Source organism: Populus nigra, chromosome 4 (genome assembly GCF_951802175.1).
Source record: "Populus nigra chromosome 4, ddPopNigr1.1, whole genome shotgun sequence".
NCBI classification, from domain to species: Eukaryota; Viridiplantae; Streptophyta; class Magnoliopsida; order Malpighiales; family Salicaceae; genus Populus; species Populus nigra.
In genome coordinates, this window is record NC_084855.1 from 10,217,420 (window position 1) to 10,231,309 (window position 13,890).

Consider the following 13,890-nt stretch of genomic DNA (forward strand, 5'->3'; position numbering starts at 1 on the left):
GATAGTTACCTATATTTAAATTAATGCATTAAAAATAATTCTTCAAAACTTCGTCTTCTATTAGAATCCAAAATTAACATGTGCATCTAACCCAATCTATAGAAGTTTTTTGTTTTCTAACTATTGAAAGAAGCTACGAAGCTCTGGAAAACACTTAAGAAGTCCATTTAAAAATATTATTCATTGGAATAATATAGTTGTATTTTTACCTCTCTATCTAAAAAACTTAACATTATTTATTAAAAACATTGGAGTTTTTTTATATAACTCATTTATCATTACTAAATTGACTGGAGTTAAATAAGTCTTTTATGATCTAATTACATAATAAAATTATTAAAGTATCCTTTGAAGTTAAAAAAAAAAAACTTGACATCAAAAAGCATTTTCATATTTGCACAATGGTTCTTTTATTATTATAATATCGGTTGAGAGGTAATTTAGTATTTGTACAAATATAAGAAAATAAAAAATTAAAATGCATAGTGAAACAAGTAGAGTGCCCTTAAAAGAAAAAACTATGGAGTTGGGGGGTTTTTTGGTATTTTTCCCAATAAATTTTATATTATTATTAAATTAACCTATGAGCAATTTGATATTTGACTATATATAAAAGAATAAAAAGGTTAGATGTGTGCGGCGTCTCCTGTGGTCCAAGAATACTTATTTGTTGTGTCGTTGGAATCACCGTCACGTCCTATTCCTGGTAGAGAGACGTGTGTCATCGTTGATAATTTGGTTTATCGTTTGGAGGGCATTCTTTTTTTCTCCTTCTTTCCCAAATAATTACAATTTAACCATCTTTGTTGTTATTATTTCAATTTCAATCCTTATTCTTTTGATATTTTTTTTCTTGGCCCTTTGGTAAAAATTTTATTTTTTTACAATTTCGTTCATCAATTCCAATTTGACATATATTATTTGTTCCAAGTTGGTCCTTATTTTTTTATTTTTTTCATTGGTCATTTTATAAAAGTTTTATTAGTTTTTAATTTCATCATTCGATTTAAATTTATGGTATTATATTTTCTTGATTGATCCTCGTTATTTTGATTTATATTTTTTTCTTGGCTCTTATGTAAAAGTTTAATTTACTTTCAATTTCATCATTCAATCCAAATTTATGGTATATTATTTTACCATTTTGATCCTCATTCTTTTTATTTTTTTTTATTTTGTTAAAGTGATTTTTCTTTTCAATCTCACCAATCAATCAAAATTTTAATTTTATTTTTTATGTCAATTTTGATCCTTATTCTTTTGATTTTTTTTGTCCTTTCAATAAATTGATTTTTATTTTTAATTTCATCATTCAATTCAATATACTTTTGTTTTGTATTTTAATTTTGATCATCATTTTTTTATTACTATTTTTATAATTCTCTTGTATAATTGAAATATTTTTGAGGAATTGGTCCTTATAATATTTCTAGATAAGGTGCTTCGAGTCTAATGACCCGGGTTATGGATTTAAAAAGTTAACACGAGTTGATTTTTTTTTAAAAAAATAGACTTTAACAGATTTCTCAAGTTGGCTTAACCTTGATTACTAAGGTTACATGTTTATCATCCTCTTTCAAATCGACCAGGATAAAGTTTTATTTTATTCTTTTACTCCATTTTACTCTTTTATATTTAATGAGTTGTGAGTTAAGTTGCATTATTTATTTATTTTTTTAAAAAAAATATATTTTCTCCATATTACGATGATCACCTTTCTTTTTAAATTTAATATGTCTATTATTATTTTGTTTTATCTAATTAAAATAAAATTAACTTATTTGATCCAATAAAATCTATAAATTAAATCACATTTTTTTTCTTTATTTAAAAAAATATTTTTGCAGCACCTAAAAATTATTTTTTATTAAAATAATAGCCTCATCACATAGAATGTACACCGAGCCTAGCACAACCTAGAAGTTTCAAAATGCAAATGCGGCAGATGACCATTGCCACTCTTTGTTGATTTAACTTTTCTCTTTTTAAAATTATGGGAAATATTGTTTATAAAAGTTTTTATTTATTTATAATTGTATTGAAATAATTTTTTTAAAAATATTTTTTATATCATCACTTTAAAATAATTTTAAAACACCAATAAAATAATAATTTAAAATAAAAATAAATATTTTTTAAAAAAATAATTTTAAAACAACAATAATGTGATTTCAGATTTATACAGGTGAGTTGGCAACGGGAAATTACTCTAAATTGGAACCGACCATTAATTGCAAAGGAACAAAATAAACGCCTAATAATTAGCTATAAATAAGTCAAACAAGGCCTCACTATAGACACGCGGACTCAAATTGCGGATGGGCTCTAAATAAGGCCGAGAAAAGGGTACCAAAATGAACTGGAGAATCAAGTTTTTCCAGGCTCATGTAGAATCTCTATGTTTCTGTAAGGTCATCAGGGGACCTCGCTCAATTCCAAGCAGATGGGCAGGTTTCAGCAAAAAATTACTTGCCTAAATATCTTAACATCCATCCTATAAATTAAAGTCATGATATAAATTATGAGATCAAAATAAAATTATAAAATAACCATAAAATCAATTTTTTTTATAAAAAAATTAATATAAAATGATAAGATAGTAAAAGAAAATAAGCAAAAAAAAAAGATATCAGACAACATTAATTTTTCAAACCTGTGACAATGGTTATTAGACCATAAATACTACAAATGAAAAAAAATATGAAGACCAATCCTTAACAAATCAAATGTTGAATGATGACATCATAAAAAAATAAATTACATCAAAGGATCTAAAGATATATAATTAAAATAATAAGGGCGAAAATCAAAATAAAAAATAAATTAGAGGGAAAACAGAAAACTTCAATTGGAGGGTTAAACTAAATTGAAAAATAACTTTAACAAAAAAAAAATCAAAAGAATAAAGGTCAGATTGAGAAAAAAAAATAACTTAAATTGAAAGCTAACAAAAATGTAACAAAAGGGCTGAGGAAAAAAATTAAAAATTAAAAGAATAATGACTGAAATGAGAAAAATAACATATGAGAAATTATAAGCGAAGAACTAAATTAGAAATAAACAAAACTTTTATAAAAAGAATAAGAATGAAAATAATAAATCAAAAAAATGAAGATTGAAATTGAAATACCAAGAACAAAAAGGACAATTATATATTTTTTATGGCAATAAAAAAAAAGAAACGACCATTTACAACAATCCAACTATCATACATCATCACACGTTACACTAGAAAAAAAAGACACGGTGAAGCTTTTAAAGAGATGGTGTAAGGCCAAGTTAGGCCATTGGATAACATCGTACATGCCGTCTAAAAAGTGTGGACGCCATCCATTTGGTGGCGTGTAATGAGAACGCATCAACAGTTTTTCTAAATAAAAAATAAAAAAAATATGCATAAAAATATCAAAACACCCCTGGTGACCCTTAAAATAAAAAAAAAACCTTACGTTGAAGGACAAAAGCATCCCCAAACACATAACTTGTTTTTTTGTATTTTCTAAGGTCAAATATGTATTTTTATTATATACCAAGAAGGGAAAAACAAAAAAAAAAAACCTTGGCCAATGACTCTACATTTTTTTTATCTCAAGGGTAAATAAATATTTTTACTATTTTAAAACTTGAAAATAGACAAAAAAAATCCTTGATCAATAATTCTAAATTTTATTGACATAAGGTAAAAATGTATTTTTACTTTACAAATTTTTTATAAAATACTAACATACACCCCAATAATATTTTAATAACCAATAAACCCTTGCAGAAAACCAAATTACCCTCCTATTTTATCAACTCAAGGAAAAAAATGATAATTTTATTATAGCAATTTATAGTAAATTATGTTTAGTGTTACATTATAAAACCCACACTCTATATTGCATGTTAATTTATTACATATTAAAATAAGAATAAATAACTTTGTTTTTGCGATTTAATATTTTTTTGTATATTTATTATATTTTTTCTAATATGAAAATCTTAAAATTCATCAAAAATAAAACTGATTTACAGATACTATGCTCCTTGTATCACATAACAAAAATATTTGATTAAATCTATTATCCAACCACTTCATTTGTAAGTATATTAGATTCTATAACACCATCACGTGCTAGCATGGAATTTATTGTAATCATGCGAACACCATAAAAATAGCTGCAAGCGCAGCTGCGCCCCGACAACAAGAAATTTCATGATTGGCCCATCAAGTCCCAATGATAATTTTATTTTTAATCTGTGTATTTTGAAATTATTGGGCATGAGGGTTGTTTAGTGATATTGACTCATTAAAAGTGTAAATGATTGGATTAGATTGGGTGTCTGGTCAGCAAGGAACAGGACGACACGCGTGGCTGTATTCAGATGTGGGCGTGTGTCCACGTGTCTATAAGAAGTTAGACGTAAGCGAGAAGCATATGCTTGCACACGTGAGCTCTAGACCTCCTTCCTCGTCTATCCTCATCTACTCACGTGATTTCACTCGCATCGTCGTCCCCACTCATCTTTGGGTTCTACTTGCATCCATGATCACCTTATAAATTCTAAAATAGAAACAATGGAGCTATGGCTACTAAATTATTAATGTTCGTGCTAAAGTAAACAATTTTTTTTATTACAATAATCAGACTAATATCGTGTTATTGTGAATATTAAGTTCGAGTTTTTTAATAAAAAAACATTAATAGCTAATAAAAATTAATAGCAAAATTATTAACGTCATGAATATTTAAATTTATTCCAATCTATTAGAGAAAAACTATTTTCCCACTTCAAACTCAATTGATGTGAGAGGGGAACATAGGAAGTTGTGAACATTTACTAATGCGAATCTTTAAATTCGTTTCAAATTGTAAAAATTTATACATATTTACTTGTTTGTTTTTATATTTTAAAAGTGTTTTCAAAAATATTTAATTTTTTTTATTTTTTTGCTTCAAATTAATATTTTTTGGGTATTTTTAGATCATTTTGATTTGTTGATATCAGAAATAATTTTTAAAAAATAAAAAAATATCATTTTAATATATTTATGAGTAAAAAATACTTTGAAAAGCAACCCAACCAGATTCAGATGTACATCAAATATGATATATGGAAGAGTTTATTGAAAAAAATAAAAATAAAAATAAAAAACCGAAGTTTTCCATATACTTCCGGTGCTAAAATTATTTAAACAATAGAGTAATTAAAATGCAATGACCCAATGATATAACAAACTTTTTATATAAAATTTTTATACAAACATATATACATGTTAATTATTTTTTATAAGATATTAATCATTTATCATTCATGGAATATAGATATTTTGCTGCTTATCAGTTTATATATATAAAGATTTAATAAGAGAATTTTGTTCATAAATTATTTTCTGCTAATTAATTAACAAGCATGAAATATTAATAGAATGTTCGTTGAAAAGTTGGACCTGGTCGAGTCTCGGATGCTAAATAATCCTGATTTGATAGATCTTTTTTATCACAAAAATTAAACCTAAATGATATTGTTTATTGGCACAAGAATAACGTGGACAAGGAGCATTTGATTCATGAATAGGCGTGGCTGGTTTACAAAAAATGAAAAGAAGGCTAAGAAAAAAAGCAGCAGCAGCAGCAGCAGCAGCTGCCGCTGCTGCTGCTGCTAGAGAGCTAGAGACGAAAAGAGTGTATTGAAGAGAAAACCCTGAATTTCTTATTTATATATACTTTGGTATAAGTAAAATTTTCAAACTTTAAAGTTATTATATAATTTGGATTGGATCTGACAGGATAATATCTATATTGTATCCAAATTTTATTTTTTAATTATTATTCAAACTCAAATAAATAAAAATATTCTTATTCGTTTAAGATAAATTTAAATTGATATCTATTAAATTTAGATAAAATTATTATTATTATTATCTCGAACACGGTAAAAATTTCTAGACAAGTCATAGTACTAGTTTGTCTGAGTGAGCTATACAGTATAGTTTTGAATCTTGACTCGGCGGGTCGATCTGGGATCCGGGTAACCTAGGGCTGAAATCAAGTCAGGTTTAATAAAAAATATGGAAAATTACTACCCGGGATGAACTAGCAAAACCCAGTAAAAAAACTCACTTATAACTCGTTGACTATTATTTTTTTTACCAAAATTATATCGTTTTGATTTATAACAAAATATGGTTAATCCAGATAATTCAATCAAAACCTAATAACCCAAAAAAAAACTTATAACTTAAGTTTTGAGCCAAGTTAATTATCGTACTAGTTTTTAAAACTATGAACTATGATTCATATAGATTTAACGAGGGATTTTTCTATCTAAAAGTGATACTAGGCACGAGGAGCGTGCTCTGTAAGCGCCATAATGGGAGCGTTTGGGGACCAAAGGAAGTTTAGAGCATGAATTAGGAGAGGATAGAGAGCATCCAATGATTGTAGGGAAAGTTCGTGTCTGAACGTGAAGAGACAGAATGACACGCACGAGTTTCAACATCGGACCACGTGTTGCACTTGGACACACATCACATGCTTTTGCACGTGAATCATGCAGGGTCCCCACGTGACTCCACTCCACTTGTCCCTCCATTTGTTTCCACACTCTCTTTCTCTTCCACTCGGCTCAAGCCAGAGCTTATATACAATTTAAAATCCAGCTTTTACTTTACTTTATGTTATGTTATTTTACCATATTACCATTGAACATGTGGTCGAAGAAACGATGCTTCATTCACTAGAGAAAAACTAAACAAAACAAAATTTTGCGTTCGGTGTGCTTCCATTCACGTCAACCTTATGGCATGTAGAGAGAGAGAGAGAGAGAGAGAGAGAGAGAGAGAGAGAGAGAGAGAGAGAGAGAGAGAGAGAGAGAGAGAGAGAGAGAGAGAGAGAGAGAGAGAGAGAGAGAGAGAGAATGATTATAGAAAAATTGCATTTGCCCTTCTTAAATACTATGAATTTACACAAATATTAAAAAGAAGGTGAATAAAAAATTTACTTGCATAAACAAAAAGGATGGGAGCCAAGACAGTTAAAGAGTTTTAATGCGCGGAAATATTTTAAAAAAGTTAAAAGTGATTTATTTCGGGATAATATATTCATTTCATAATTAACAATCCTTATGTAAGCTTTGTTTTTTTTTTTTTAGTGAGATAAAAAAATTTTCCTCTAAAATAACCTTAAACATAGAAAAATTAATTTTTATACTATTCAAGAGCTTGTAAGTCACCCTCTAAATAATGAACTAGAAAGAAGTACTTATGATCAAAATACAAGATGCACAGGTTTCTATTGTATTGGGGGTTGGAAAACATCATATTCTTTGAAGGGGACAATAGAAGAGACTATTAGAGTTGTTTAGAAGTGTGGTTGCGGTTGCTTTTTAAAGTGATTTTCATGTTGAAATGTATTAAAATGATGTTTTTTATTTTTTAAAAATTATTTTTGAGATCAGCGCATCAAAACGATCCTAAACATATCAAAAAATAAATTTTTAGCAAATAATTTATTTTTAAATTTTTTTAAAAATATGGAATGATCCGCATTTCAAAACGGGTTTTAAGAACACAACTCAGTTATATTAAAATGGATTTGGAACAACTAAAAACTAGCCGTGGAATAAGATTCTTAAGATCATCACTGATATACCATCACAGAAGAAGATCAACACTGCAAGAACATACAAGTGAATTAGTATATGAAGACACATATTAAATATTGATCCAGGGTGTGCATACATGCCTTGCAGTCGTAATTTACACTCTTTGTTGCCAGCGAACATGACACACGTCTGATACAAATATATATATATATATATATATATATATATATATATATATATATATATATATATATATATATATATATATATATATATATAGTTTCTAAATATTGCTGATAATTATAACTTGAAAACTATAAAAATTCATATGTTAGGTATTTAGAATCTTAATTAAAGTAATATTCTTATAAAGATGAGTCTTGATTGGTGCACTTCTGCCATGCTTAATTTATATACACACACACACACACAAGAACCTCACGTGAAATTTCATCAAATTAACAAACAAAGTTGTATAGTTTTCAAAGCCTTTTCTTTTATTTCCGCCTTTTGATCCTCCATCAAAGTTGCGAGCATCTTATCCTTTTACAACAATATTGCCTTTGCCACCCTTGGTTGCGTTAGAAAGGTTTGCATATTTACTTGCCATGGCCTAAAACTGTGGATAGATCAAACATCTTCAATGACATCATGAAAACACCCATAAGAATAATTCAGATGCTCCACTACTAGTTTATTATAAGTATAAACCTATCGAATTTTATTAATGATTACAAAATTCCATCAAATATACTAAGTTCTGTCTGAAAAACATTGAAGGAAAACATACAAGACAAAATTATTAGTTTAATATTAACTCTTATAAATCTAAAACACAAAGAAAAAATTCTGAAAGGTATAACTTAACTCATTAGATCTCGAGTTTACTCTTTAGAAGTCACTAGTTCGAGTCTTATAAATTTTAAAGTCATTAAAAATTTATATGGTCATTAATTTTAAAACGATTAAAATTAATTAATATACACATAAACTTGTAAGAAATTTGAACACCTCCGTTAATTCTAGAAAAAAACACACACAAAGGAAGCCGAATTTGGTGCCTGTCAATGTTTCTGTTTCCTAAACAGTTGAACTCAAACTAACAAAGAAAGGTACTTGTGTGTGAAGAAAGTGTAACATACTTTCATGTAACCTAATACCAATTTCATCCACGTCATAATTACATACAGTAATAATTCTCTCCTTAATAAAAATAAAACATAATTAATTATAAAGCCAGATATAAATAACACGATATTTATATATAATGTTTTTTTTATATACTTGATATAGTTTTGCATTTCAATTGAGCATGCATTACTATTATTTTCAATAAGAATGCTTTTTTCCCTTACAATAGGAACTACTCTCCAAGCTAAACAGTGACCAAATTAAAAATAAAAAATCAACAAGAAATTAAGTGGTAAAAAATTATGGACAATGCGTGTATTATTCTTGGAATTAATAGTAAAAAGAGAAGGTTCATTACAGTAATTTTCACCACAAGTAAAATATAGATAGATATTAATAAGTGAGCATTCTCAATTTACAAAGATATTAATAATAATAATTAAAAGTTGTGTTAAATTCTATTAAACACGTGTCCTTGCTTCACCCATTTAGTTATCTCAATGAGCACGTCTACTGTTAAATTCTATTAAAGTGAGCATTCTCAATTTACAAAGATCTGAATCCGATCTAAGTAATCCTGGATTAAGTCAAATTAAAATAAAAACTAATTAGGAATTTGGCCCAGCAAAACTTAATAAACCCGGGTCAATTCATGAATAATCCAACTCTTTTTTTTCTAAAAAAAAACATCACTGTTTTAAGATGCTGAATTAAAAGCCATTTATTGTTCTTAGCAGCCACACCGAAGATAGAAAACATAATCTCTCCTTCGTGCCCCAATACCTTTTTAGCCGAGGACAAATCCTTCAGCTGAAGCCATACCAGTTGCAAAGATCGCAGAAGGAACTCAGCAGGTTCAAGGCAAGCCATACCAGGTTTTGTTTCCTCTCTTTGTACATCTAAATTTCTCTTCACTTTTTGAATATAATTCTCTGCTGCCTTTTTTTTATTAATTTTCTTTTCAAATGAATTATTTAGGGTGGCGAGTGAAATGCTTGTAAAGATGTATCAGACCACCTTTCATCTTTTTTTACTTTTTATTTTTGAAACTATCATATCAAAATTATACAAAAATATAAAAGTTATTTAAAATTATTTTTTAAAATAATAATAAAAAATATGGTTATTGTTCAAGGAAAGAGTTAAACCGACCCAGGTGTTTTAGTTTAATTTGTTGATTATAACTAGTCCCATCCTTCTGCTGTCCTGAAAAAAGCAAGAAGCTGTGACACCTCAGGCTCCAAAAACCCAACCATTTTCTACCCTTCTTTTCCCATTCTGCTTTCTCACAATCCTGAATAAAAACACAGTTATCCCAGTTGAAAGGCAAAAGGGAGTGTTTATTTTGATCGGAAAGATTGAAACTTTGGTTTTGTTGTTTGAGAGGGAGAGAGAGAGAAGATGGGTGATAAAAATGATGGCCTGGGCTTGAGTTTGAGCTTGGGATATGCTACACAACGGAATCATCATCAGCAGCCTTCTTTGAAGCTAAATCTCATGCCTTCGGCTTCACAAAACAAACATAAAAAAACTTCCTGGACTGACCTCTTTCAATCACCAGGTACCTGTTTTGTTTCTTCTTGTTTTTGGGCTCTAAAAAAACAAGCTTTCAGTACTGTCTTTGATTCAGATCTGTGTTTTGGGTTAATTACAGGATTCCCATTATTGTTTTTGTTATTGCAGATAGAACATGTGATACGAGGTTGTTTCAACGAGGGATTGACATGAACAGGGTACCGGCTGCTGTGGCAGATTGTGATGACGAAACTGGGGTTTCTTCACCAAACAGTACACTATCCAGCTTGATCAGTGGTAAAAGAAGCGAAAGAGAACAGATTGGAGAAGAAACAGAAGCAGAGAGAGCATCTTGCTCTCGCGGAAGTGATGATGAAGATGGTGGTGATGCTTCTAGGAAGAAGCTGAGACTGTCAAAGGAACAGTCGTCAGTGCTTGAAGAGAATTTCAAGGAACATAATACTCTCAATCCCGTGAGCAGTAGCCTTTGGGTTAATCTTTTTTTTTTTTTTTAATGCCAGGATGGTTTTTAATTCTGGCTTTGGTGTCATTTGGTGAAGTACGTGGTGGTTTTGTGGTTGCAGAAGGAAAAGCTGGCTTTGGCAAAACAGTTGAATCTCAGGCCAAGGCAAGTGGAGGTGTGGTTTCAGAACAGAAGAGCAAGGTGAGATATTTCCCCACTTTGTCAGGGCTATATTTGGCATTTCAGGAGCGAATATCAAATGAGTTGATAAGGATATAATTTTCTTCTTATTTTGGAGAAAATCTGCTTATGTGGTGAATGAATTTTTTTTTAAAAAATATTTTAATATATTTTTAAATGAAATACTTTTTTAAAAAATAATGGTTACAATATTATGGAAAAAATTGTTTCCTCCAATTTTGAATGATCTAGAATTTAATGCCACTTAGGATGGATTATTAATTAATTAATTATAATTGCAGCCAGGGTTTTCAACGACTGTTGTTCTTTGTAATAATGCATTACCATATTCATGTGTCGTCTGCACTTTGAGCAGGCAAAAGAAATGGTGAATTCATCAGGACTACTAAAGTTTAGTATCCATACTTAATGTTGAGTCAGTCTTCAATATGTACAAGTAGGGTGTTTGGTTGCCTGGTAAATGGATGTTTGCTTTTACATTTTGGTGTTTTCAGAATTAGCGTGATTAATTTAAATGGATTTTGAACTGTTTTTATGCTGAGGAAAATGGAGTGAAAACTGAAAAGTGAACATTTCCTTGTACTCGAATTGATTCAGGACTAAGTTGAAGCAAACTGAAGTAGATTGCGAGTACCTAAAGAGGTGCTGTGAAAATCTAACAGAGGAGAACAGGACGTTACTGAAGGAGGTGCAAGAGCTCAGAGCACTGAAACTCTCCCCACAGCTCTACATGCACATGAACCCTCCCACCACCCTCACCATGTGTCCTTCATGCAAGCGTGTTGTCTCATCGGCATCATCATCTTCTGCTGCTTTCGTGTCCTCTGCTCTTGCTCCAATTGCCTCGACCCCCCAACCACAACGACCGGTGCCCATTAACCCTTGGGCAGCAATGCCTATCCACCATCGAACTTTTGATGCTCCCGCTTCTAGTTCATGATAGTTTGTTTGAAGTAGGGCTATTATTGTAAAAAGATAAAATGGATGGAAGTGATTAGGATAAAATATCCAGAGAAACGTCAGAGAATGAGCAACAGAGAGGAGTGCGAAAGAAGACACAATCAGTGGTGATGGTTAGGATGCGATTTTGGCGAAGTCCAGTTAGCTAAGAGTGGACTAGTTGTACAATTTAGTGTTTGCAAGTGGTAGGATGTTGGAAGGGACGACATAGGAATCCGAATTCCTTATCTTCATGCTTATTATTGTAGGATTGGAGGTGGACAAAGTGGCTCTACTATGTAAAGAGGATAGTATTTTAGTGATTCTAGTGAAGGAATGATTGGTCATCCTATATATTAACTAGAAATGCTTCTCTTCATCCTTAGATTATTGGTGGCTTTTGTATATGAATGGTTGTCCACTAGCGTTGTGAAGGATATCAGGTTCTTCTTGTGATTCCTACGCATGTCTCCATGCCTTAATACACAAAAGAATATATGGATGGCTCATGGTAGAAAAATTTCATGTCACATGGCTCATGATCTCTTTTATCCACTGTAGTATTACAACTAATTAATAGATATTAAACATGTCTGGCTCCGCTGCTCCCAAGCTTCCATGTCAATCCTTTTTTATTCGACCTGCAATTCATCTTTTTAAGTGTCGAGTGTGTCAGCACATTCCTTGTCCACAATACTATAGCGTATGGCCGCTGAATCTTCATAAAATGGTACGTTTCTTTTCTGCCTATGAAATCATTGTTGAATTTTACATATCTGGTACCAAAATTTTTTGTTTTTTTTTTTAATGAGGAAATCAAGTTCACATCCTTCAGGTGAGGATTAGATAATCCAGACAGACGTGTAGCCAACTCGATGTGATTGTCAGTGAAAACAGGACCCATGAGACTAGCTGATAATTCATAAAGATGGACGAAGGGGTTTTTTGCACATTGTTGCGGGTGGAGTTTGAAACATGATCTCACAAGTTCTTATCATATCGGTCAAACATGATCTCATGAACCACCCTTATGGGTTGAGACCCTCGTAGGAAGAGAAATTAAGAGTTTAGCCGCCCCTTCAGCTGTTCAGGCCTTGAGCAAAACATAACGCACTAATTGAAAAGGCTTCCTTCCAAGAACTTAACGTTCTCTCATCACAAAAATATATATAAAAAAAAAGAAATCTGAATTTGATGGGTGATTGTGTCTTGGTCCCTGGACACTAAGCATTCATTGATACGTCTAAAATGCAGGAAAGACATGCAAATCCACAAGGCAAAAAAAAATGACTGACCCTTTTATCTATACATGCAATCTAATTTCAGATCTCCTTTTACATTGGTTCACTGAAGAAGGTTCAGGAATCTATGTCTAATAGGTTGGGAGGTAGCTGGGCAGAAATTTAAGATTTGAGAAACAAAACAACAACCTGCTTGAATAAAATATGAAACAAGAAGTTTATGTCTTTATCACGAGCTTCAAGGCAAGACAAAGGTTTTTGGAACAAAACCTGATAGTTTCTACACATTATCATCCCTAGAAATTATATATACTACTACCGTAGAAGTTTTCGCATTGATCTGCTTCTGATGCAGTCAAACGGTAACAGTGTCTTCTTCAGAACGTAATATTGAACCATAGCCAGCTTTGTCTGTGGCCCGATCTCTAACAAAGAATTTCATAACAGTGGTTGCGAACCAGCTTTGTTTGTGGCTCGATCTCTAATAGCATAGCCTGCTTTGTCTGTGGCCCGATCTCTAGTAAAGAATTTCATAACAGTGGTTGCGAATGCTTTTCCAAAGTAATCTTCAACGTGAAAAACCATCAAATCTAGGCCTTGAGAAATAATGGGAGTTCGCGCAGTACACAAAAAACAGAAATCCATGTTCAAAGGAACATCAGACCCCGTACATGATTTACATATTCATATGATTATGAAGATAGCCTAACCGTATTATTGGATTTTATTTATTAAATTTAATATTGTTATTTGTTGAATTTTTTTATTTAATAGGCTATAAACACAATGTAGTTGAGGTTGTAATATTTATAT

The 13,890-nt window shown here is 30.6% G+C and overlaps 1 protein-coding gene across 2 annotated transcripts; it reads left to right on the plus strand.

The window, feature by feature from the left end:
- Nucleotides 1-9,464: 9,464 nt before the first annotated feature.
- Nucleotides 9,465-12,361, plus strand: LOC133691889 (homeobox-leucine zipper protein HAT3-like). 2 transcript variants are annotated; one of them, XM_062112507.1, is made up of 5 exons: nt 9,469-9,593; nt 9,697-10,279; nt 10,402-10,706; nt 10,818-10,897; nt 11,495-12,361. In XM_062112507.1, the coding sequence occupies exons 2-5, from the start codon at nt 10,120-10,122 to the stop codon at nt 11,835-11,837; spliced, it is 888 nt and encodes a 295-aa protein (XP_061968491.1). In that variant the 5' UTR covers nt 9,469-9,593; nt 9,697-10,119; the 3' UTR covers nt 11,838-12,361. The 2 variants fall into 2 exon arrangements, with proteins under 2 accessions (XP_061968490.1, XP_061968491.1); XM_062112506.1 differs by having other exon boundaries at nt 9,465-10,279.
- Nucleotides 12,362-13,890: the final 1,529 nt, after the last annotated feature.

Bases quoted from the DNA above. Each gene is read 5' to 3' on its own strand.
- LOC133691889 (XM_062112506.1), top strand. From the start codon at position 10,120: ATGGGTGATAAAAATGATGGCCTGGGCTTGAGTTTGAGCTTGGGATAT. The intron at 10,707-10,817 runs GTGAGCAGTAGC...TTGTGGTTGCAG, and splicing joins AACATAATACTCTCAATCCC to AAGGAAAAGCTGGCTTTGGC. The intron at 10,898-11,494 runs GTGAGATATTTC...GAATTGATTCAG, and splicing joins TTTCAGAACAGAAGAGCAAG to GACTAAGTTGAAGCAAACTG.